This window comes from Bicyclus anynana, chromosome 8 (genome assembly GCF_947172395.1).
Source record: "Bicyclus anynana chromosome 8, ilBicAnyn1.1, whole genome shotgun sequence".
Lineage (NCBI taxonomy): Eukaryota > Metazoa > Arthropoda > Insecta > Lepidoptera > Nymphalidae > Bicyclus > Bicyclus anynana.
Window position 1 is genome coordinate 6,880,814 of NC_069090.1, and position 27,606 is coordinate 6,908,419.

Sequence of the window (27,606 nt, forward strand, 5' to 3'; positions counted from 1 at the left end):
GCGCTACAACTACAAAGTATGCCACTAGGGCATCGACAGTCCTTACAAGGTGGCTAGGTCATCGTTCACATAGTTACCTACCTATAACATTGTTTACTATGTAGGTCGCAGAGTATTGAACGGAACGATTTATTCATCATTTCCAACATAATTAGTGTACAAAACAATCTAGGTTGTCATAATCGTCCCTATTCCCTACTACGATACAGAAAATACCTAAGCAATTTTTTTTAAACATTTAAATGAGAATTAAATAATTATTAAAACCCTTTGTGAGGAGTTTGCATTCTTTTTACTAATATGCCTCACAATTATTCATCCATCTGTCTATAAAATCAATATTCTCGAATCATTTTTATTTATTCATATTTATTTTACTTTATCGAATCTACTTACTACCCACACTTTACATTACAGAGCACTTAATTATAAACTTACTTGCGGACCCCGTCAAGCCTCCCTTTGACTTGTGCAGTTCTTTCCTATCCCTACTATAAGGTGTTCTATGTTCGTCTCCTGGTTTTAAGCTACCTCCTCGCCAATTTTCAGTCAAATCGATTAGGCCGTTCTTGAATTATAAATAATATAACTAACATGACTTTCTTTTATATCTTCTATACTAATATATAAAGCTGAAGAGTTTGTTTGATTGAACGCGCTAATCTCAAGAACTACTGGTCCGATTTGAAAAAATATTTCAGTGTTAGATAGCCCATTTATCGAGGAAGGCTATATATTATACCCGTTTTCCTACAGGAACGAGAGTCACGCGGGTAAAACCACGCGGCGTCAGCATGTTAGAAATAAAATAAAGAAACCCAAAGAACCAGATAGGTTTCCTGATTCTAAGCTTCTAAGCCAAATCGGTTCAGCCATTCTTGAGTTATATATAGTGTAACTAACACGACTTTCTTTTATACATTATATAGATGAAATTGAAGTAGTTCCTAATGGGTAATTTAAGCTAAGTAATTTCATATTGTTTAACTTACTTTAGGTATAAATCAATATGTATTTCAGTACATAGCGTAATAACATATATAGTATTAAATGCTAAAAATAAAAAGTACTATTATATGTGTCGTACGTTCTTTGGGTATGATCCAATGTCATAATTGATATTTTCATATATAAGAAGTTAAACTGAACGAGGAGTGATTAAATAAATGCAAAATATGTTTTCCTTTAGAAAATTTATTAAATCTTACAGCAATTAGGATAACAATCACACGAACTGACACAGTTTCAATCTTAAAATACTATTAGCATAACATATTGATAATTTTCACATACAAGCACATCCTTTATCACAGTCATTTTATAATTGAGAAGTGAAATGAATGCATTTATTGCTGATATAAATGTACTAACACATCAATGAATGTAAACTATGTACTACAATCTATTTTTATAAATTATGGACTTCTTTGGAGTTTCTAAAATAGAAAGCGTAGTTATTTGTTTCTGGCATTACACAAACTACTAAAATGGGAAAATCATAAAGGTCGTAAATTAGACCATTTCAATAAGTATATATATATATATATATCTACTTATTGAGATATATATATTTTTTTATTCTTTACAAGTCAGCCCTTGACTACAATCTCACCTGATGGTAAGTGATGATCCAAACTAAGACGGAAGCGGGCTAACTTGTTAGGAAGAGGATGAAATCTTTCGGTCCCCCTTTCAGTTTCTACACGACAACGTACCGAAGCGCTAAATCGCTTGGAGGTAAGTACGTGTTTGCCGGCAGAGTACACGACCGAAGCCTCCCACCAGTCAGATCTATACCAATTAAGAAAACCTCAATCAGCCCAGCCGGAGATCAAACTCAGGACCTCCGTCTTGTAAATTCCCCGCGCCTACAAATCTGGCACGGAGGCTTTCAAACAAAAAAAAAATATTGAGATAATCTTAAATGGAAAGTATTAAAAATAACATTGTAATTGCTTAATAAAATAAAATAATTGGTAACGAAGGCATGACTAAAATTACATTGATAAAAGTAATAACGTAAAAGTAGAACTAAAGGCACGAGTATTTCCAATAAAAGCACCAATTTTTGTAGCTGGCTACACTAATATAATATTTCATAGACTATAAATAATATTTTTAGTACTATTACCAAAAAGGAGAAGGTTCTACATTCAGCTGTATGTAAGTTTTTTTAGTATTCCAGTGGATTTTTTAATAGATGGATCTTTACGTAGACAAAACGAAGTCGGTAAAAATTTTCGATGTAAAATAAAATTCTAGAACCCAATGAAGTTGAAATTGAAATGGCGATATTTTTTTCATAATACTTAAAACACAATACAGTATTCACATAAGAAATATTGTCATAATGATTTAATTAAAATGCAATTTATATTACTAAAAATAGCTTAACTAAAGCACCAGGGCCAAAAACAAATACATAATTAAAATACTGGGATAAGATCTCTTGGGGTATCAGCGAGAGGATCGTCCAATATGAGCAAAGCATTGAAAGAGAAAAATATGGCCGACGCCGACGCCATGTGCCACAAGTCGTGCGAATCCAGCATGTTTAGCGCCGAACACACAGCGTTGTGATTTCGAGACTGCGCTGGAGTTTGCTGTAAACAAAAAATGTACAATTTTTTTTTTTCATCCAGTTTTTTATTTAACCACGTTGAGATACTCTGACCTGATTCTGCTCTGTGGTAAGGGTGTCTACTTAGACTCCCATCCCATCGCAATGAAAACGAGACCTATATTTTCGGTTAGACGCTATTGGTCGGTAATAATCATTTTGTCTTCACGAGATGTGTCGTGGCGCATAGCTTTTTTTATTATTTACAAGTTAGCCCTTGACTACAATCTCACCTGATGGTAGGTCTTGATACAATCTAAGATGGTAGCGGGCTAACTTGTTAGGGGGAGGATGAAAATCCACACCCCTTACGGTTTCTACACGACGTCGTACCGGAACGTTCAATTGCTTGGCGGCACGTCTTTGTCGGTAGGTTGGTAACTAGCCAAGGCCGAAGCCTCCCACGAGCCAGACCTGGACCAATTAAGGAAACCTCAATCTGCCCAGCCGGGGATCGAACCCAGGACCTCCGTCTTGTAAATCCACCGCGCATACCACTGCGCCACGGAGGCCGTCAATATAATATCTTAGCTAATATTAGTATGGATAATGCTCTACCTCAGACGAATTATATAGGAACCTGCCTCGTTAGACGTTACTCCTCTGTCAAAGTACAAGATCGACGATCTATCGCGTTGCTAGAAATTGTTTGTTGTAATCGTTTTTGTTGTGTATAGAGCTCCTAGAAATGTCGGTTAATATTGAATGGCATAAAAAATGGTCAACTATTCCTAGTTTACTAAAAGAAGTTACGTTTAATTTATAAGTTCTAGCTTAATTATATCAAAATTGTAAAAAAATATCTAGCTAAATAGAATCGATTCTTCAGGCGGAACAGCAAAACATCGAGTAATTTAATATTCTGTGTAAAAATTACAAGTGTTCGTAATGCGAATCAAAATTATAGCTGTGTGTAGTAACGCAAATTATATTATTGTTGTTAAATATTTTCCATGTGCGAATTTACCCCGTCGACCTCAAAAATTTGTTGGTTAATTGGGGTGCGATGCATCTCCATAGTTAATTACTCTATGGGCACTCACCGACCACTTTGTCTTGGAATCAGTAAACAGAAAGGCTGCCACAATCCAAGTGACAAGAGCGAGGATCAGCCACAGCGCCGTGACTGGAGATATTCTCTCCCTGTGGATGAGCTTCAGTATCACATAGCCACCCATGTAGAGGATAGTATTGCCCAGAAGGATAGCCAATAGGTGGCGTGCAACGTCTTCTTTGTGCTCGTACACACTGAAAATGTGTATTAATCATATATTACATACTGTCTTTTTTTTTTTGTTTTTTTTTTATTTTTTTTTTTTTTTTATTAAAAATAAATTACAAAACATAAAAAGGTAAATTAAACGGACAACCACAAAAATCACAAAGATTTGACCCTGTCGTCCATCTGCAACTAAGCTTAAAAATAACTTTAAGTACAATAATATTTTCTTAAAAATAACTTTAACAATCATATAGCATTAAGACAATTTTGTTACATTTTAGACTAAATAAAATTAAATGTACTTAATGTTTTATGTGAAATTCATAGGTATATACCTAACCTAACCTATAATTTTGACATGAAATACTGTTTTAATTTTTTTATATATTAATCTCGATTTCTTATTAGATGTGTTATTTCTTAAAAATTAAATATCACGTCAAAAAATTAAATATCACGTGTCTCAAACGGTGAAGGAAAACATCGTGAGGAAACCTGCATCCCAGAGAATTTCTTAATTCTCTGCGTGTGTGAAGTCTGCCAATGCGCATTGGGCCAGCGTGGTGGACTATTGGCCTAACCCCTCTCATTCTGAGAGTCTGATCTGAATGTCTGATCTACAGAACCAATTTTGAAAAATCGGTTACCATTAGAAAGTTACGATATTTGCGAGTGATAGAGGCTCATCGATCTCCTATTAAAAAGTGGATGCACAATCAGCGACCAAAAAACGTCCCCACTCAATGACACAACTTCTTGGCACTCAATTCAAATAGCATTTGCAAATTCAACCATTAACTCAATCCTTAAGGTTGAATTTGCTCTGAATTTGGGATTTTATTGTATATTGGACTATATTTAAAGGCCTTTAGGTATAATTTTCTTTACTAATAATTCTAAAACAGTCAAAGCAATATTGGCCAGTTTTTAAGTAAAATTTTCTACATGATTGTGCGTCCTTTTATTATAAGAGTTCAATGTAGAGGCTATAATATATTTCATTCACATATTTCACACACATAAGTTTCACATTTCACAGGAGGCGAAACCAGGATATCATAATTTGGAGGAGGAGACTAGTCAAACGAACTAGTTAACTTACCCATAACCAGCAAGAACCCAGTTGGCAATATTAGCGACCACAAGCAGCACTCCTCTAGCGCGGTACGACGGCACAAAAGCGTTCCAGCCATGCTGTCTTAAGCCCGCCCAAGCTCTAAGCGCTATTGACGGTTCTGTAAATAGGCATTTCATTCTTTACAAGTTTACAAGTTTAGTTCTTGACTACAATCACACGTAAAGGTAAGTGATGATTCAATCAAGTTAGGAGTAAGATGAAAAGTCACACCCCTTTTGGTTTCTACACGATATCGTACCGCTAAATCCTCCGACTTGTAAATCCACAACGCATACCACAGCACCAAGGTCGTCAAAAATATTATAAAGAGAATTGTATAGGTATAATATATGTAACGTTCAATAAACTTGAAACTACAGAACCGATTTAAAAAATTCTTTTACAATACATACAACTGTTCATTTACGTCTATAAATCTAATCTAATCTAAATCTCGTAAATGAACCCTTACGAGTATTATACACATATTGTAGTGTATAAAATACATCAGAGATGTAATAAAAAACGGACGCAGCCCAGTTGGCAGCGGTTTGTATTCGCAGGGTGTGCAATAAATATATCCTGTAGTACAGACGAATCATGATATTAGTATCTACATAACACCCACGCGAAGCCAGGGCGAGTCGCTAGTAAATGTTAAATAATTCTTGTAAAAAATAACTTACCTATCTTCACTCTGTCCACGTAGTAAATTTTAAGAGTGAGTATGAAGCATACTACGAGGTGTAATATGGTGAAAATACTCCAAAACCATTCCTCTGGATATATCATGCCCAAACAACCTAAAAAAAAAGAATTTACCATACTTGTTGACGTATTATTTAGGACAATACACATCGCCATCTATACTCAAGCCGCTTAAGCTTAAACGAACCCAAAATCGATGGGGTTGCATCGTTTAGTTACGGATGTCCTATGACCAGCTTCCAGCTTCATCGTCAGACCCTGGTTACCATATAGTATCACAGTACTCAGCAAGACGAATCAAATGAGCTCAAACTCGGTGGGATTGCGTCGATTAATTAAGGAGTTCCTATGACCAGCTTCTAGCTCCATCGTCAGACCCTAGTTACCAAATGCTATCAAAGTACTCGTCAAGACAAATTAAACAAGCCGAAACTCAATAAAGTTGCGTCGTATAATTACGGAGTTCCTATGACCAGTTTCCAACTCCATCATCATACCATATAGTATCAAAGTACTTGTCAAGACGCATCAAATGAGCTCAAACTCGATGGGGTTGCGTCGTTTAATTACGGAGTTCCTATGACCAGTAACCAGCTCCATCATCATACCATATAGTATCAAAGTACTCGTCAAGACGAATCAAATGAGCTCAAAATCGATGGGATTGCGTCGATTAATTAAGGAGTTCCTATGGTCACCTTCCAGCTCTATCATCAGACCCTGGTTACCACATAGTATCAAAGTACTCGTCAAGACGAACCAAAAGAGGTCAAACTCGATGGGGTTGCGTCGTTTAATTATGGAGTTCCTATGGCCATCTTTTAGCTCTGTCATAATAATGTTGCACTGTCATTCGATGGGAAGTGGATCAAATGTAACTTGCAAGATTAGATTACATACGGACATCGGGACAGGTGAAACTAAATAAAAGCTTGTAATAAAAATGAGCTGTGATAGCCCAGTGGATATGACCTCTGCCTCCGATTCCGGAGGGTGTGGGTTCGTATCCGGCCGGGGGCATGCACCTCCAACTTTTTCAATTGTGTGCATTTTAAGAAACTTAATATCACGTGTCTCAAAACGGTAAAGGAAAACCATCGTGAGTAAACCAGCATACCAGAGAATATTCTTAATTCTCTGCGTGTGTGAAGTCTGCTAATTCTCATTGGGCCAGCGTGGTGGACTTTTAGCCTAACCTCTCTCATTCTGAGAGGAGACTCGAGCCCAGCAGTAAGCCGATTATAGGTTGATGATGAATTAAAAAGAATCTCACCAATGGCCATCACAAAGGCTATCAGCATGAAGGTGGTGTGCGCGCTGGCGTTCACGTCCGCGTGCCGACTTTGATACAACTTGATCATACACAGCACAGCTATCACGTACATAAACGACGAGTCTGCCAGAAAATAAAACTACTAAAATATTGCAATAATGAATCGTATTTCTAGTTCCTTAAGGTTCATAAGGTTCGCTTATCATTGTGATGTGACCTCGAGGTATACAAACAGCGGCAAGTAAGTTAAAAATGACAGTTATCTTCACAGTGTAACATTATAAACAAAACTGTGAGATTCTTCCATGAAAAATGAAAAATCTTTCAACTTATAACTTCTCCCACAATTACAGTGGTAAATATAAATTCGGAACGTTCACTTTCTTTAACTGTCGATTTGATTCAAATCGAAATTAATATAAACTATAATAATATTTGAAACAGGTTTTAATATCTAAAGTAAAAAGATTACTGTAGAAACCCAGTTTAAAAATTATGTACATTTAACAAACGAAAAATAAAATCTTCCCTCTTTGCGAGTTATACTAGTTTACTAGCGGACGCCCGCGACTTCATCCGCGTATCAATGTAAACTTTCAACACCTATTTCACCTATATGAACAAATTTTTAAAACTATAACTATAAAAATGAAGAATTTTCCCTTCAACCCCTATTTCACAGCCTACTATTTTTATTTAAGGGTCAAAAATTACCCTATGTATAGCTCCAAGGTTCCATTTACAATTATAACAAAATTCATCTAGAAAAGGTAACAGACAGACAGAGTGGATTTCACATTTATAATATTAGTATAGACAAAGTACACATAGTTCTAGTCTCACCAAATTGAAAGTTCATCTTGTTGGGGCAAAGGTGGTAACACCCAGATAGCAATCCCTCCATCACCAGCGCCAACCCCATTGAGTAAAGCACGCCTCTGTGCTCCGGAATGCCTAACTCCTGAAAGAAATTTCATACCCGTCAGTAGGTATCCATACGAGGGAAATACAAATACCGACCAATAGTGGACACGAAAATGTACCGGATATGAAAAAATTTGAATGAAAACGAGAGTGTTATTTCAACTCTGCCGCTATTGGTCAACCATATGCCGTTTTCTGTCCACGAGATATGCTTATTGGCCGACAATATGGCATTTTCTTTTCACGAAATGTCGTTCACGCCTACAGGATAGCCCCGACCACAAACTATTCAAGTTTGCATAGACAAAATTTTACTGTATACTGCATAAGTTGTAGTAGTAGCAGTGGCGTGCATATGGTTGTCGATCACTGTATGTATATGTGGGTATGCATTAGTAAGAAAATTAAGCTAACTGGAAAAATATTTATTTAATAAGCATTAAGAAGTCAACTATTAGGTTATGAAATACTTTAATGCATGTATGAAGTGCATGCCACTGAGTAGTAGACATCTTGGTCAGGTCAATTAAAACACATTTCGAATAATTCCTTACCTGATTGTTTGCGTTTCTGAACCTCCCCCTGCATTTGACCTGTGCCATGAACACCAGGCCCAGGATGACGTAGCCAATGTTGGAGTACACGTGGTTATAGTCCGCTAGCACGCCAAGCGGATGGGCGCATAGGAAGTTATAGTAGCAGACATCTTGGTCGCCAGTTTGGTATATCAGCTGTGAATGTTATTAATTGATGATTCAATCAATACGTACACATAAATTTGAAGAAGTCTGTCTGTGTCTGCAAATAACTGTCCATTGTATGTATCACTAAGCCCCTGTCTCTTCAACCTTCGTATGTTAGCGTCACTGGTAGACCCCTATAGTGGCGATGTCGTCGAGCCAACGTACAAAAAAATCTTTTGTAGGTTTGAATGTGCTCTATCCTATTACAAGATACCTGAGATTGATGGACCTATCATTGCATAGCTTTAATCAATGCGTTAAAAAACATTTACTTAGTCGAGGTTACTACACCATAGATAAGTTGCTTAATGATAAGGGTGCTTGGAGGCCATTGAATCAGCTTCCACCTTCACGCAGGAAGTAAAACTATAAGAAAATTATAATATATATTTTTTTTTAATCTTTCTTTCTTCTCAGCAGAACCTGACTTCCGAACTAGTGGTAGAATCTTTACAAATAGTCAACTGACGTATCAAAAGTGCTTGTAACTGAGCCTACTTGAAATAAATGAATTTTGAATACTTATTGACAGTGAAACGGGCTGATGGATAAATGATGGATGATGGATGATGGATGATGGATGATGATGATGATGATGATGACGGTGATGATGAACTTACTCGTTGGTATGTGAACAGCAGTTGCACGACTGGAAGAGCGTACACCACAGCCACCGTGAGAGCGCTCCAGAAATACCTGACAACGTACAGTGAATCATCGTTACTGCCTCATTGGTCTAGCGGCAGCATCATAAGGCCCAGACCACAACAATATATCTCGCGTAGAGAGAAAGACTTAGTCGACCAATAGCGGCGCAACTGGAAATATTGCTCTCTATATATTTAGCCATATTACACTACACTATTCAACAATTTGAAAAACCTATGAAAAACTCATTCTCTACTAATATTATAAAGAGATAAAGTTTGTGGTGTTGTATGGCGTAATCTCTAGATATACAAAACCTATTTTGAAAATTCTTTTAGCACTAGAACTATATTTTGTCCCCGTATTCACACGGAAACGGGAACTACTCGGGTGAATGTGCGGGGAGTTTGCTAGTCTATCTATATTAATATTATAATTATAAAGCTGAAGAGTTTGTTTGATTGAACGCGCTAATCTCAGGAACTACTGGTCCGATTTGAAAAAATCTTTCAGTGTTAGATAGCCCGTTTATCGAGGAAGGCTAAAGGCTATATATTATCCCCGTATTCCTACGGGAACGGGAACTACGCGGGTGAAACCGCGCGGCGTCCGCTAGTGTTTTATATAGTTACCTATTGGAACGCCGCCTTTGCACAACAGCGCAAGCCCGACTGAGTCTCGCGACAGTTAGAGGCATTGGCAGTGAGCCGATAATCTGCTCGGGTTCTGACTCCAAATCCGAATCTAGTACAAAAAAGAAAAATGTACTATGTAGACCAGAATTTTACTAAAAGTAAGTCATTATAAAATCAAATAGATGTATTAAATTGAAATTAAGATCCAAATGTAATAAGATAAAACAGTTAAATGCTTGAAATTTTTTTAACACTCTTGGCATCAACGACGCAACGATGTGCGATGCCATCTGTGAAATGCTCCCCTTTTTTCCCCTAAAAGGAATTAGTATGCAATTTTCGATTTCCAATTATGTTTTTAGGTTGGTCGACTATAACTCCCCCATTTTTGAAGTTTCATTGCATATTTTTAAAATGATATAAACAAGCCCCTAACTGTTTTAGAGCCAGATAGTAAGCAATGATGCAGCTAATGGTCAAAGCACACCTTATCTTTTTAATTAACAACGGAATTAGTACGCAATTTTTGATTTCCAATTATGTTTTAAGTTGGTCGATTACAACTCCCCCATTTTTGAAGTTTGATTGAATTTTTGTATAATGATTTAAACAAGCCCTTGACTGTTATAGAGCCAGATGGTAAACAACGATGCAGCTTATGGTCAAAGCACTCCTTATCTTTTTAATTAACAACGGAATTAGTACGCAATTTTCGATTTCCAATTATGTTTTTAAGTTGGTCGACTATAACTCCCCCATTTTTGAAGTTTGATTGCATTTTTTTAAATGATATAAACAAGCCCTAACTGTTTTAGAGCCAGATAGTAAGCAATGATGCAGCTAATGGTCAAAGCACACCTTATCTTTTTAATTAACAACGGAATTAGTACGCAATTTTTGATTTCCAATTATGTTTTAAGTTGGTCGACTACAACTCCCCCATTTTTGAAGTTTGATTGATTTTTTTGTATAATGATTTAAACAAGCCCTTGACTGTTATAGAGCCAGATGGTAAGCAGTGATGCCTATGATAAAGCACACCAAAATTTAAGCTTTCTAGTTTTAACAGACTCTGAGTTATCTTACTGAAAACTTTATCTTTTTAATTAACAACGAAATTGGTATGCAGTTTTCGATTTCCAATTACGTTTTTAAGTTGGTCGACTATAACTCTTTAAATAGCAATTGCTACTTAACTGTTATAGTCTTCCTTAGTTCATTATATATCCTATTTTGTGGAATTTTACCACGTATCCATAAACAACCGTTTAGCCAGTAGAGGGTGGAGACACTTGACTTTAACAAAACTTTGCTCTTAAAAGCTTAATATTTTACAAACAGATCCCTACATCAAAAACTATTGATAAAAAATCCCTTATAACTTTCAAAGACCTATCCAACGATACTATGAATTAAACGAGTAGAAACAAACTATCCCCACTTTACATATAGGGGAGGTACCCTAAAAATATATATTTCAAGATTATATTGTACGACTTTGTTCACATTTTCATGCATTTTTATGTACATTGTCGTGCTAACAGCTTTCTAGTAGTAATAGTCTCTGCGGACAGACAGACATGGCGAAACTATAAGGGTTCCTTGTGGACTACGGAATCCTAAAAAAGTGGCTTTTTTTTAGCGTGGCGTGTGTTTATTGTGAGCTTATATCGGACGCGGAAGACGCGTTTGTTACCCTCGCAACTTTAATACATATTTTAATTATCGACTAGTTACTATCACCATTATCTAATAACATTATTACCTGCCGTTTCGAAAGCGCTTGTAAGCTAAACCTAATTGAAATAAATGAATTTTGTCTTTGACTTTACATGCATGATTGTGTCAATTGTCTCGACATTAACTTTTTTAATTAATTAACTCTTTTAATTTCGAAATTTCTTTTTATAAAAAATCTATTTAATAAACTCTGATACACAAGATACAATAAAATAAATTTTCTTTATTCTTAATTAATATTTCACTTTATTTCAAATTTCCCCTAGTTTCTTTTAACTTACCCCTTTGTGTTAGTACTGGCACAGTTTCGCTTGAACTGGTCGTAGGTTCGCCTCTCGAAGTGGACGGGCCGTGCGATTCCTCAACTAGCACTATTGCCTCTGTAATAAAGGACATAAATACATTTTACTTTTGTTTATCAACCTTATCAGGTTGTTTTAACCAATGATAATTTTATACTATAGACAGGTTACGTGCCTACAAAATCACCGCAAAAAGGGATCCGAATTTAGCTACACCACCGAGCGCACACATGCAAAATTTTTGTCTTTCATTCCATTATATATTTATGTACAGCTTTTACACTTCCTGACATAACTCGACATTGCAGACAATATTTTTTGAGCCGTGACAGCCCAGTGGATATGACCTCTGCCTCAGAGGGTGTGGGTTCGAATCCGCTCTGGGGTACGCATCTCCAACTTTTCAGTTGTGTGCATTTTAAGAAATTAAATATCACGTGACTCAAACAGTGAAGGAAAACATCTGGGGGAACCTGCACACCAGAGAATTTTGAAAATTTTCTGCATGTGTGAAGTCTGCCAATCCGCATTGGGCCAGCGTGGTGGACTATTGGCCTAACCTCTCTCATTCTGAGAGGAGACGAATATGGGTTGATAACGACGACGATTTGTTTACGATTGTTAACGATTGTTTTTTACAAAGCGACAAAATGAAATTATGAAAATTATACACATATGTCCGCCTCATAGTTAGGGATCCGTAAAACATTTTTTACAGCTAATTACTGTCACGTTAATTTTTCGTGAGTAGCTTCATCGTGTTGAGACGATCGACTTTTTTATTTACGAAAATTCTTAATTCTGGGTAGCTAACTGAGTTACCAGGAAATAAAAAATTCTAAGCGTCGGAATGAGTTAATGTACCACGCAATTTGTAGAGCATTGTGGCTGTTAAATTAAATAACTATTATTTAAGCAACAGTAAAAAAAACAGCTGGTTAGTAACAACTTTTAATAACCTCGTTATTAATACAAGTTGGGACGAGGGTAGTGTATCAAAAGTTGTTACTAACCAGATGTTTTTTTTACTGTTGATTAATTAATAGTTATAGAAGTCCTGGATCTCTCTGTTGACCTCCACAGCACCTATGAGCCACAGAGGTCGTCAAAAATGTGTTGAGATGGCAGTTACACGACCTCCGTGGCGCAGTGGCATGCGCGGTGGATTTACAAAACGGAGCCTTGAGTTCGATCCCCAGCTGGACAGATTGAGATTTTCTTAATCGCTCCAGGTCTGGCTGGTGGGAGGCTTCGGCCGTGGCTAGTTACCACCCTACCGACAAAGACGTACCGCCAAGCGTTCCGGTACGATGTCGTGTAGAAACCGAAAAGGGGTGTGGATTTTCCTCTTAACAAGTTAGACCGCTTCTATCTTAGACTGCATCATCACTATCATCAGGTGAGATTGTAGTCAAAAAAAAAAAACAATAATTGACATATAATAATGTAGGTTAGAGTACATACAATATTTGAAAGCAGCATTCTCAAGATGCGATTATAGTATTGGTTTAATTTGTTTTTAAACATGCAGCCCAAATATTTTGGACTCTTCTAATTACAAATCAGTCTCTGAAGACCAAATAGATACAAATTTAATATACGCACTTACATATATATCACAAATAAAATGATTTTACTGTATAATTATATATTTTTTGTATACAATTAATAAATACGACACTTAAAAGTCATAAATACAACGATTGAAGGTCTATTTATTTAATTTAACGGTATAAATTATAATATATAGCCCCTGTTAATACATGCACAGCCATATAATTCAATTGTATGATATATAGCAATTGTTTTATTTATACCATACTTCAGGTTTACGTCTTACCAGCTCGCGGCATGTTGATTGACTGAGGATCTTGCGTGTTGGACCCTAAACAAACATCAGTTTACTAAACACTCCTGGCACGCAGGGTCGTAATAATAGAATATGAAAGTGCCGGAATGGCGACCCCGCACTAGTAAGCGCAGTGTTGGCCGACCCCCCACCGACTGACAACATCAAGCGAGTCGCAGGGATTGGCTGGATGCAGGCGGCTCAGTATCGTGGTGTTTGGTAGTCCCTACAAAAGGCCTATGTCCTGCAGTGGACGTCCACAACAACACAACAACTTTTCAAAATTAATTAACAGCTATAAAATCAACGTTTAAGTAATCTTTCTGCACTCACTCAGCAGTCATGAAATTATTAATTATACACTCACAAGTCATCAATATTCTTTTTCAGTGCGCTTTCATTTGAGACCCCGCTCGAGTATATTTCTTAATTTTTCTTCCTCATTTTCAACCCCCAGAACTTTTAAACGGCTCAACCGATTTTCATCAAACATGCCTAAGAACACTCGCACATAAGTCACGTTTCATATAAAAAAAAACTAAATTGTAATCGCTTCCGTACGGGAGCTATGGTACCACAGACAGACAGATACATCAAACTTATGACACCCCTCTTTCTGCGTCGCGGGTTAAAACATACGAAAATATAATTATATAAGGGAACTAGCGGACCCAGTCAAGCTTCGCTTTGACTAATGTGCGCTTCTTCCCTACCTTTCCTTACTCCAACCCTACCCTACCCCTACCTTACCCCTACCCTAAACATACCCTAACCCTACTCTACCTTACCCTACCCTTACCCTACCCCTACCCTAAACATGCTATGTATCAGAGATGGTGCTGTATGTGAAAAAAGATTTTCCCGCTTTTCTGTTAAAATTTTTCCTGAATTTTCTTTGCTATAAACCTCACGGAGCCCGAGACCTTTCCAATGAATTCCAAATCCAACAATTCCACCGATTTCCAAAACCGTGGAAATCGGTTCGTGTTTTCTGGAGTTATAGCGTCAGGAAGGAAAACCCGACTTTTTTTATATAAGGGAATGAAACAGGGGTTGAAACTTGAAAGTTTACATCGATTTAGCGGATGAAGTCGCAGGCGTCCGCTAGCAAGGAATACGACGCAAGGACTTTTTTAATTTGGCGCAATATGTGACAATTTGTATATGCATATATACATACGTCTCCTGCAATATATTGCGGTTCCAATAGGTCCTGACAGAGCGACCAACAGCATAAGGGCCAGCACGACCAAAGAGCCTGTGACATAGTCTTCATACGACACAGCTTCCACTGCGCGGAACCTGCACCGAAAACATGGATTTGTTAGTTTCCTTTGAAAATCAAAGGACTAAGTTATACAGGGAGTTATTTTGAAAAAAAAAATAGTTTCAACGGCTAGAATCCATGTGATTTGAAGTTGGTTATGGGGTGGAACCATCACAGAAAGGATCTGAGTTCTAGCCCCGCTCGTTAGACTACTGTCTACACCAGTGGTCGTCACATTTTACAAACCAATGACCACACATGACGATGTGAGTGCCAGCGCCGGGCCACAGAGTATGTGAAGGCACTCCAAGAGCGTTTCCATACTTACGGCTAGTTTCTTCATCGCAAGTAAAAGTCAAAGTAACGTCATAAATCAAAAGCGACGGTCTTATTCACTGAAAAATAAAGTCTTCTTTACTACTAACTACTTTTACTGTTACTTTAGCTTTACATGAAGAAACTAGCTGTTATGGTGCAAGACATAATTTTAACGTTTTCAATGACTTGCGTTTGAAAATGTATGTGATTTGACAACTTCGACAAGCAAATCATGATTATTTTTAAATGGTGCAACTTAGCCTGAGACATACGAGTATGTATTTACATCAGTATGTATGTCAGTGACATCGTTCGCTTTGCTTTAAATCGGCCCAGCCGGGGATCAAACCCAGGACCTCCGTCTTGAAAATCCACCGCGCATACCACTGCGCCACGGAGGCCGTCATATTCATTCAAATTCGTCAAGGATTGTTTGTCGCGATCGAAGTCAGGGGCGTCAGCTATTAAGAGTTTACAAATCCCCTTTTATAAACCGTTTCATAAACTTTTTTAATTTTTATTTTTTTTTTATTTGAGGGGAAATATCTTTCCGAGATACCCGACTTACTGGGGGAGAAGACGGGTTATGTACCTTACCACTAAACCCCTCGGTTGCCACCCTAAGCGCATTTTAGTAGGCTCTGGGACCTAACCTTTCTAACGAAATGTAACCGTTTAATACTCTACAATAGTTTTCTACTCGCCTGAACGTTTTAACTCGACTTCTGGAGTCCCACACCCCGCGCTCTCCGGGCTCCCTGACACCGGTACAATCTTCATCGCTTTCCTTCACTATGAACACTATGTAGAAGCCACGGGGAAACATTGATTGCTGGAAATAGATAAAAAAAAATATTTATTTTTATTTATTTTTTTAAACAGGACACCAACAGATTACAATAAAATATAAAGAATAGAAGAAATAGATATATAAGTTACGGCAATAGGGATGATGACAGTTTTATTAACTGTATATAAATTAAGAGTATGCTAATAGTGAACCAATTTTGTAAAAGGAACAGGGTATCTGCGATCATTACTTTCGGAGCTACAGGGATCTAAAGGGCCAAATTTGCGGCGCTGCCGCGGATCCCTGAAAAACGCCCCATACAAAATGGCACGAACTAATGACGTCGTAGGTAATGTAATGATCGTTAGATTTGTATGTGCGTTCAAACAAAATTATTAATATCTTTGTTATTTGTGCGTTTATGTTTATAGTTAATTTATCGAATGTCACATTTAGTGTAAGGAAGCTAAAACTGTATGAATTTTCATCTAATTACGTTCTAAGCTTTTTAATAGATTTTGAAATATTATAATCTTATTTATTTTGCAAATATCCAGACAATCTTTGCTTTTTATGTATAAATTAGTTAACATTGACCTTATTTACCCGAATGTATCATAAAAATCTATTTATTCAAACCTAGTCATCATCCCCATTATTGCAGATAATCATCCCCATTATTGCAGAGCCACTTATTGGTTGTCACAGCATGCACTAAGGATAGGGCCTAGTTCTCGCTACTCCAGTAATCCAGCCAAGTACAAACGATTTTTGGGCGGTAAAACTAAAAATCGTTGGCACCCGACTAAAACAATAAAGTATAATAATATAAAATAATTTTTAATTAATACAGAATTCTAATGTACAAAGAACAATATTAAATTTAGATTAAAGTTAAACGAAATATCACACATAGGTATTATATAGGTATTAAACAAAAAACAAAAACAAAACACTACCTAACTCTATGTTAAGAAGATGCAAGGTCTAAATCAGGATTTGCAAAGTATTGCAAATTTGCAAATTTAAATTTCTTTTTAAAACAATTAAGATTTTTTTTTATTCTTGACAAGTTAGCCCTTGACTACAATCTCACCTGATGGTAAGTGATGATACAATCTAAGATGGAAGCGGGCTAACTTGTTAGGAGGAGGATGAAAATCCACACTCCTTTCGGTTTCTACACGACATCGTACCGGAACGCTAAATCGCTTGGCGGTACGTCTTTACCGGTAGGGTGGTAACTAGCCACGGCCGAAGCCTTCCACCAGCCAGACCTGGACCAATTAAGAAAATCTCAATCTGCCCAGCTGGGAATCGAACCCAGGAACTCCGTTTTGTAAATCCACCGCGCATACCACTGCGCCACGGAGGCCGTCAAAACTTACTTAAGCCGTTACTTACCGTAACAGTAATGCCTCCCTTATTGGACATGGTGAAATAATAACCCTGATATAGCATATCTTGTTCGTTGTCAAACACTGGACACTGAAAACAGTTTTATTTAATTAATTATTTATTTTGTATTTCTTTTATTCTTATTCAATAACCATGCGTCCGCGTGAATTTTAATTTTTTACAAATCCCGCGGGAACTGTTGAATTTTCCGAGACAAAAGGAGTCTATACTTAAGTCTTGTTAGTAGTAATAAGAGTTTGTTTGTTTGATTGAACGCGCTAATCTCAGGAACTACTGGTCCGATTTAAAAAATTCTTTCTGTGTTAAATAGCTCATTTATCGAGGAGGGCTATAGGCTATATACTATCCCCCTATTCCTACGGGAACGAGAACCACGCGAGTTAAACCGCGCAGCGTCAGCTAGTTGCTTATAAACCTCCTAAATCTTCCACGGTTTAGCCACTCCAAAGTTTAGATAGGTCAGACAAAAATTCTAAAAACGCTCATTTGTATTTTGTAAAATGTGTAAATAACTATAAGCACTTGGTAAAGCACATTTTTATTCATATGTATTGCACATTTTTATTTTGAGCTTTCACTTTAACACAATATGCCTGTAATTTCATCAGCAACCTCCTTCAAAATGATCATAGTACCTATTTCACCAGACGAGCTTTCTTTTTTTTTTTTTTATAAATATACTTAAACAATACACATCACTATCTAGCCCCAAAGTAAGCATATCTACAGAGTAGCTTGTGTTATGGGTGCTAAGATAGTTGATATTTTAATATTAATATACAATTATATACTACATATAAATACTTATATAATGTATAAATACACACAGACACTGGAAAACACCCATGCTAATCACACAAATATTTTCCAGTTGTGGGAATCGAAACCACGGCCGTGGATGCAGAAGGCAGGGTCACTACCCACTGCGCCACGCGGCCGTTTTCTTAAAACAAACTTTTAATTTTAGAGTAATAACTCTAAAACTGTTTAATCTTTTACAAACTTTTATTCAACTTGCGGTATAAGTCAAACCTTACAACTGAATTTGTAATACCTCCAGATACCTAGATAGATAGATTCTAATCTAAAGAAGTCAATCTAATAAGTTGAATAAGGCATGTAGCACTATAGTTTGGCAAATTCGTTCGTAACACTCCTGATGGTCCACTCGGGCCGGGAGGGTAGCGATGTCCTGCGCGTCTTTATATCCACGCAGTGCTTTCCCCCCGTCGCCCGCATATCAGGGGAGTGTCAGCAACTTACCAAGCTATAGCAAATTACTTACCGAATTGTTCTGTATGGAGACGAAAGCACATACATCGTCATCAGAATCTATCATTAAAAGAACACTCGTTGGTTTCTTGTTAAATCTAAAACAGATTATTTTATTAAGTAGCATTCTGCACGTCTTAACTCTCTACTCATCGATATCGACCCATATTCGGCTCACTGCTGAGCTCGAGTCTCCTCTCAGAATGATGGGTCAGGCTAGTAGTCCACCGCGCTGGCCCAATGCGGATTGGCAGACTTCACACACGCAGAGAATTAAGAAAATTCTCTGGTATGCTGGTTTCCTCACGATGTTTTCCTTGACCGTTTGAGACACGTGATATTTAATTTCTTAAAATGCACACAAGAGAAAAATTGGAGGTGCATGCCCCGGACCGGATTCGAAACCACACCCTCCGGAATCAGAGGCAGAGGTCATATCCACTGAGCTATCACGACTCATTACATCATAGCGTGCTACTCATGCTATGATGTAATTTTTATTATACTAGCGAACGCTCGTGACTTCATCATGATCATCATCATATCAGCCGTTGGACTTCGTCTGGAGGACTTAGGCCTTAGGGACTTCCAAACATCACGATCTTGAGCCAGCATCCAGCGAATTCCTGCGACTAGCTTGATGTCGTCAATCCACCTGGTGGGGGGTCGACCAACACTGCGCTTTCTAGTGCGGGGTTCATTCAAGCACCTTAGAACCCCAATGTCCATCGGTTCTTCGAACTATGTACCCCCTTTCTTTGCTGGCTTTCCGCTTAGTTGGGTAAAGAAAAATATTGGTAATGCTTAAAGACATGTCTTATATTCTATTACAAACAAAAATTTAAAAAACCATATAAATAATTAAATATAATGTGTTCACTAACTAACTAACTACTCACATGGGTAAATAAGACGGATCATTGTTATTTGTCAAATTCAATGGATCCCAGTCAAAAGAGAAATAGTAATACTTCGGCGAACTTGGGGTCACGTTTAGGGTTATTTCCTGGAACAGAGACAAGTTTATTTACATACTAGCGGACCTAGTCAAGCTGGTTCGCTTTGACAGATGAGCAACCAATCGCAAGAAAGCAATTGTTGACAAACAGAGTTTTTAGCCGCTTGTACAGGTGCTCGTGAGTATTTGCCATAACTCTAGGGTTATATTCTTTGACAAAAAATAATTCAAAATGAATATTTTTGGAGTAAATAAATTTTTTCTTTGTAAATAGATCTTAAAACATGTTTCTTATGCGCATCCATATAATAATGACGTATTTAATTGTTTGAATTTTAAAATGCAACGTTGTCACCTAAAAGCGTGTGTATTATTTGAATTACTTTGTATGAAAGTATATATATATTTTGTAGTTAATAAAATATTAGTTATGCAGTTCGTATAGGAAATACTACCGAGCATTCTGTTTATAAGATGGCAACCAACCTTTCTCGGTGGACCAGTGCCATATAGATATCCTGTGACTTCGGGTCACATTCAGAGGTCTTGGCTTCGAGTCTTGGGTCGGACTAGGAAATATTGAAATTTTTCCTTCAAAGAAATTTTCAGCTCGCAGTTGGTAAATAGTCCAGGATCCGAGGAACATTTTTTACAATTGATTACTATCAAGTTAATTTTCCGTGAGTAGCTTCATCTTGATGAGATGCTCAACTATTTTATTTACAAAAATTCTTGATTCTGGTACCTAACTGGGTTACTAGGTAATAAAAATTTCTAATGTACCACGCAATTTATAGAACATTGTGGCTGTTAAGTTGCATAACTATCGATTAAGCAATATTAAAAAAACATTTGGTTAGTAACAACTTTTGGTAAACTCCCCTCCTCCCAACTTGAATCAATAACGAGGTTATTATATTCTTGGTATTTCCGGTTGCGCCGCTATTAGTTGAAATTTGTCTATTTCTCTTCACTTGGCCGCATGTAATGCGCACTGGCCCGGTAGTGGGTCGTCAAAATAAATAGACATCAACCTATAGTGATAATACCTTATTCACATCTACGAAGAAGTTCTGCACGCGTCTCAGTTTGATTTTCACTAATATATTATCGGGACTTGATGTAGCCAACGTCAACGTTGGGCGAGCTTGGGCCGTTATATCTGTGGAAAATTCATAGATGTTTACATCTGTAATAGAGCCAGATTGAATACACATTCATCAACATCACCATTATCAACCCATATTCGGTTCACTGCTAAGCACGAGTTTCCTCTCAGAATAAGAGGGGTTAGGGCAATAGTCCACCACGCTGGTCCACTGCGGATTGGTGACTACACACACACAGAGAATTAAGAAAATTCTCTGGTGTGCAGGTTTCCTCCTCTTATATTGTTGTGCATTTTAAGAAATTAAATATCACATCGTAAAGGGTGAAGGAAAAACATTCTGATGAAACCTGCACACCAGAGAATTTTCTTAATTCTCTGCGTGTTTGAAGTCTGCAAATCCGCATTGGGCCAGCGTGGTGGACTATTGGCCTAATCCCTTTCATTCTGAGAGGAGACTCGAGGTCAGCAGTGAGCCGAATATGGGTTGATAACGAATAACGAACGAGCTTCGTGATGATCAAAGTGAATTCGAAGATCGGCGCACTAGTTATTTGTGGAAACTTACTCGGTCCGGCGTCGTGTGGACAAAGAGTTCTTGCCATGTCGTTGAATTGCAGTACAGTGGTGCGCGTTGGCACTACCAGAGGCAGTTCCCATGATGACACACCTAAAAACAGCAGTGAATATGTGACAATGCTCCTCTGTAGGCAATACCGTCTTTACCATAAGGGTACATGGGGCCCGTGCCCAGGGCCCCTGTTCTCAGGAGGCCCCGAAGGACTGCAATCTTCTTCAAAATGTTGATTAATGATATACCTAATAGAAGATTTCACTCAACAAAATCCCATAAGAAACTGTTATCGTGATCGTAACCAAAAAACCAGCAGCATTCTAAGATCATTAATGACATATTACTGTATTTGATTACCTTTATTAAATGGCCATACTTAGTAAAAAAAATTAGTATAATTCGCTTTTTTTCCTTTCCAAAAGGCTAGGGCTAGGCTGGGGCCCTTGGGCCCCAAATTCTTGTGTGCCCAAGGGCCCCAGCCTAGCATAACACGGCGGTGTCTGTAGGCACAGCATCCGACCAAAGACATATCTCGTGAAAATAGACAAATTTCGACCGTCATGTCATTAGCATAGGAGTATATAGCGAGGGGGCCAGGTGGGTCCTGCCCACCCTAGAATGGACCTGAGCCTACCTTAGGATTATGGGCTACCGATATGGAATTCTATTATGATACTAATAATAGGCTGATGGCGAGGGCCAGACCCACCGTACGAAATAATCCTTGATATGCTAATGGTCAAGAAAGAAAAGCATTTATTCCATAAGGTCTCTCTCCTATAAAATGGGATGGCTGACCCTATAGTGAACCGTGAAAACGGATTTAAATAGGCTAAAAAAATCATAGAGGAGAGAAAACCTCAGAAACTTCTAGTCCTACCCACTTGAACTCAAAACATCATAATCACAAGGCACATAAGCTAACTGCACCAATGACGCAGTTCAAATATAGGTACCAAGTAGTAATCTGACCACAAAATCCCAAACGGAAGAGATAATGATGTACTCGTCGCTAATACAAAGGCACATTTTATTTGTTACGAGTATGTTTAGACTTCGCAGAACATATTTGATAACGAAAGCTGAAACTGTTTAATATTATCACATTACAAAAAAGCTCTCATGAAGAATAATGAGCAAACTGTACCGAGAAATACCTAGTGGGACTGTAGTATGTACGACTACGACACTACGAGATGTACAAACAAGTTCATAAGCTACTCGTAGGTACCTAATATTGTACCTAAGTTTTCTGTGCTATTATGACGATATCAAAACTCGAACTTATTCTAAGGGAAAAATTGTAACCGTGCGGAATAACTACTATTGCCCAGCAAAGCTTATGTGATTAGCCAATAAAGATATTCCGTCGTCATATAGAATCATGACTGTACTGACTGTACCTCAGACCAATTATAGAAGGACCTGTATCGCACTCATAGTCACGAACAAAATAGTCTGCGTTTTCTGAGGAAAACGAGCTTAGATTTGGTATATATCTTGTACTAAACTAGAAGTTTTTGTCCGTTTTTACACCATTCAATCACACAGAAAGGTATTTTTACGGAGCTCTTTAACCGACGAACACGGATTACGACTATTTAACATCGATACTATAGAGACAGTTTTGTATAATCGTATTAGATCGTTGATCATAGACTTTGACAGAAAAGTAATGTCAAGCGAGGCAGGTCCTATACAATAATTGGTCTGAGGACTGTACAGACAAAGTTATCACAAGCCTCATCTTCGTACGTCCACGGCTCTACCGTGACCATTTTTGTTCCTATGCATTTCTCTATATCAATCTGAAATATCTTCTTGTTTCGTTCTTTTTTTTTATTCTTTACAAGTTACCCCTTGACTACAATCTCACCTGATTGGAAGTGATGATACAATCTAAGATGGAAGCTAACTTGTTAGGAGGAGGATGAAAATCCACACCGTTTTCGGTTTCGTTCTTTTTAGACCCCTTTTTACCCGACTGCAAGAAGGGTTGTGTTTTTCAAGCGTATCTTGTATGTATGTATGTATGTATGTAATATTCTTTATTACCTCATATCTTCCAAACCACTGAACGGATTTATGTAATTAGAATAACCCAAGTGTTCTTAGGTAAATGAAACTAAAAAAAAATAACAAGGCGACTGTGAGACGCTATAGACTCAAGGTGAAAAAAAAATATTTTTCTAATATTGCAATGGTAATCATGGCTATGTTTAAAAAAAATTATAATTAGAAAAACGTTATTTATTAGTTGTTTATACAAAATACGCGAGGCGGATGACTATAGGTGCAAGCAGGTATGTGAAGTGAAGTTATAAAATAGACTAAATTAAATATATTGATTATAAAAATTGGCTAAGTGCGAGTCGGATTCGCCCACCGAGCGTTCCGTAGAATTTTTTGAATACTTGCTTAACCTCGGTTGGACGTTTAAATTATCGTACTTTGTAATAAACGTAACAAATAAATCCGAAATTAACCATCTATCGTAACTAAAAAGTGTGAAATAAATTAATTAATTAAACAAATAAAAAAAACCCGAACGCATAAAGTATAAAAAAAACTGAAAAGAAAAAAAAACAAGCTCAGTCCAGAAGACGTGTAGAAAGCAATTAGAAAACAGTCGGGACCTGTAAAACAATGTAGACGAAAATCATTCTATTTCGTTTTCGTTTTCCAACTGCTTTCTACACTTCTGGACTGAGCTTGTTTTTTTTTTCTTTTTAGTTTTTGTATAATTTATGCAGTCGGGTTTTTTTATTTGTTTAATTAATTTGTTTATTAGTTTGTGATTTTAAAGTCGGTTCAATTTTTTTGTCAAAAAGATTTTATGACTTGACTTAGTTTGTTGGTAACCAAGTTTCTATGTCACCCACCAATTGAACTCATTAAATAGTTTCAGCGTGATGCCTGATCATCAAAAATACCGACAGACTGTCAGACAAGTCAGAAAAGCGAAACTCACATGTTTTTAAAAAATGTTTTTTAAAAGCATAGAATTTGACACACATACCTTTTTGCTGTGCTGCAGTCACAAAGAGAGGGTACTCCAAGTTGTTGGTATCATTTGTGCTCACATGCACCCGGGTTGGGAACACTGACAATTGATCAGGCATCTAAAACCAAATTATATAATAACTTGTTGTAAGCAGATCTGTGCAGACTCTTCCTAGTGGAAACACCTATGCACATCTTATGCAATTGCCCAGCTCTAATACATAAACGCATCCCCCACTTAGGGCATTAAACAGTGGACCCAGAGGAGGTGAAACACATCCCAGCCTAGAAACTGCTGCTGTACCTGTCAGCAATCAGTATTGGAGGGGAAATCTAGTCAGTGACAATCACAATAGATCGGTAACGGTCAATGTGATACAGGGACCTCAAGAAGACCTGCAGAGCCGCGAATCAAGAAGAATAAAGAAGAAGAAGAAGAAGCAGTGTTAGGATTGGGAGCATTTGTTTGTATGCATGCATTAGTATCGTTAACTATTAGATTTGACATTATATGTAATTAACATTGAGTACGACTTATTATAATAATAAATAATAATAATAATAATAATAATAATAAAGTCTTTATTTTTCATACAAATTAGTAATACAATTTTTTTTTTTTTTTTTTTTTTATTTTATTTTACGTTTGCATGAATCCCATTGTATTGGGTATAGGCCTCCTCCAGCAATTTCCACTTTCGTCTGTCCCGTCCTGACCTCAACCAATCCCCGACTTATTATATTATTATATTTTTCCTAAATTATTTTCTTTTTCCTAAAATTCTATACTAAAATGGATTGACCGATTGTGAAGAAGTTTTAAATGTATATTCACAGAATAGGTTGTCTATTTTCATACCCTTAAGTGAAAAGGGTGGTCCACCCCAAAAATAAAGCAAAACAATATTGTCTATGTTACAATTGGTTTATTGTTTATCATAGCACAGCTCTTAATATGAAATTCATGGAAAGAAATTCTTTATACTAGATAATCTTTATAAATATATAGTAAGAATTTAAGGCTTCTGTTCTTTTAGGAAAAGAAATTTATACACCCATAGTTCTACGAAAGAAATTCATAATACTAGATAATCTTTATAAATATATAATAAGTATTTAAGGCTTCTGTTCTTTTAGGAAAAAAAAAATACACCCGGCAATCTACTCCAGTGTTAGGTTGCCAGGTTATTCTTATAAAAAGCTTAAGGCTGGCCACACACAGACAAGTCTACTGTAAAAAGTAAAAATATTGAAATATTGTTATTGGTATGGTTTTAATATTTTTTTCACTAACCACATACCCAAGCGTGCTGTAGACTTGACAACATACTTGACTGTGTGTGGGTGGACCAAAAGAAAAGGAAGAATTGTTTTTTCTGCCAAACAAGTGGTAAAAATTATATCACCTCTGTGAAATCAAGTATGTGTGTTGTTGTGTCATTCACAATGACATCTATAATGTTGTCATATAGATATCTGAAAAAAAAAACGATTTTTTTTAATTGTTCAGTGAAATCACAAAATATTTATGAGACAAACATCTTAATATTATTCCATGGATTCATTGAGCAGGTGCCAGGTCTGTCGTGTGATAGCGTAAATAATATTTACACCCATCAGGAATTTTTAATTTTTTTTTTCTTTGCAATCTGTTATTAAAAAAACATTCTTGTTTCTCTCAATATGTCATTTATAAAATGACATAGATCCTTTCATCTAGAAAAATAATTGTTCCTGATGTCATTCAGAAATTCAGTTTGATTAATTGTAAATAAAAAAGAAGGCAAATTATATATTCTTACTATACTACAGCATTTCTTGATAAGTACTGTTTACTAACAAAGAAATTAGAAATGAAGGTAGGAAACACATGTTATTTCATAACTTATTTATTTTAAATTATAAATGGTTTCTTTTTAAAATAATATATAAAATATATTAACCATATTATGTAATTGTTCTAAGCTTATTAATCAAATTTATTTTCATTAATTAAGCACAAGTTGATTATAATTATGAATACTTTTGAAACTAGATACAGTTCCAAAAATATTGTTAGGGTTTGCTAAGAAATAAAAAAATCTATCACTATCTATACAGTTGTAGAGTTATCAATAAACTCCCATTAGCCTCATGCAGGACCACGCTAATCTTCTGAAAGCTTGTAAATATAATAATACGAAAACCAACAACAAATATTGCCCCTGATTTTTCTATATCAGTTCAGGTTAGAGTTTTGCTTCCAAAGTTCTGATTGGTCGGTACCGGTAATATCATTATATTAATTATGCCAGAACCGGGATTTCCCCCCAATCGCATTTTAAGTATAGTATAGACGTTTAATATCACACTGTTTACAATTTCATACGAAAAGCAGCCACTGCACTCAACTTATTTAAAGTTGTAATAATTAAATAAGTATTTACGTCACTTAAATAGTTATAGAATCCAACAAAGTAATCTATAGATTTGAATACGTACGTGTTGTTATAGATAAAGGTTTTATTGGCGTTGTTTAGACCATTCTTCTTAAAACTATGAGCGCTCGAACTAAGAAACACAGTCAAAATTACCACTCCTATCATTATTGAGACAAACATTAAAATTACGTGATGTGTGTTAAATTCATTGAGTATCGAGCTGATCACGTTACGTACGTCTACAAGCTCTTGAATATGAATAATGAATATCAAAATTCAAAAGTAAAATTGAATTGATCGAAGTCAGAGGGGAAATTCAAAAAACACAACACAAACATCACATTCACAATCTGTGAGTGACAGTGACATTGACGTTTCACTGCCAGATAACTATATTTTTTTTCTTATTGAATGTACTGGGTACTTATATTTTCGAGGTTAGCTATAGCTTGGCTAGTGCACAAGCTACAGGTTGCACTTTTGTGTATTTTGTATAGATTATATTCTAAATTTATGGTATTTCGTATACAAATTAGGTACACAGAGCGCGGCGTTCTGGTTGTCAGTCTACAGATACAGTCTGGTACCGTCTGTCTATTTTACAGACTTGTAAATAGACAGACGGTACCGAGATACCGTCTATCTATTTTACATACTGTCAAACAACGGACTGCCGACTGACCGTATCGTAATGGC

The 27,606-nt window shown here is 36.6% G+C and overlaps 1 protein-coding gene across 3 annotated transcripts; it reads right to left on the bottom strand.

Moving 5' to 3' along the window:
- Positions 1-1,174: 1,174 nt before the first annotated feature.
- On the bottom strand, positions 1,175-27,281 carry LOC112047740 (SID1 transmembrane family member 1). Of its 3 annotated transcripts, XM_052883034.1 has the most exons (21): positions 26,972-27,279; positions 25,897-25,966; positions 24,507-24,609; positions 21,482-21,583; positions 20,855-20,967; positions 19,747-19,853; positions 18,861-18,945; positions 17,561-17,644; positions 16,071-16,198; positions 14,962-15,083; positions 13,773-13,817; positions 11,912-12,010; positions 9,888-9,999; positions 9,228-9,303; positions 8,419-8,595; positions 7,784-7,901; positions 6,941-7,063; positions 5,646-5,762; positions 4,945-5,077; positions 3,664-3,868; positions 1,175-2,603 (listed from the first exon to the last, which is right to left on the bottom strand). In XM_052883034.1, the coding sequence occupies exons 1-21, from the start codon at positions 27,088-27,090 to the stop codon at positions 2,427-2,429; spliced, it is 2,415 nt and encodes an 804-aa protein (XP_052738994.1). In that variant the 5' UTR covers positions 27,091-27,279; the 3' UTR covers positions 1,175-2,426. The 3 variants fall into 3 exon arrangements, 2 of the variants coding, with proteins under 2 accessions (XP_052738994.1, XP_052738995.1); XM_052883035.1 differs by lacking the exon at positions 13,773-13,817; XR_008251031.1 differs by lacking the exon at positions 4,945-5,077 and having other exon boundaries at positions 2,463-2,603; positions 26,972-27,281.
- Positions 27,282-27,606: the final 325 nt, after the last annotated feature.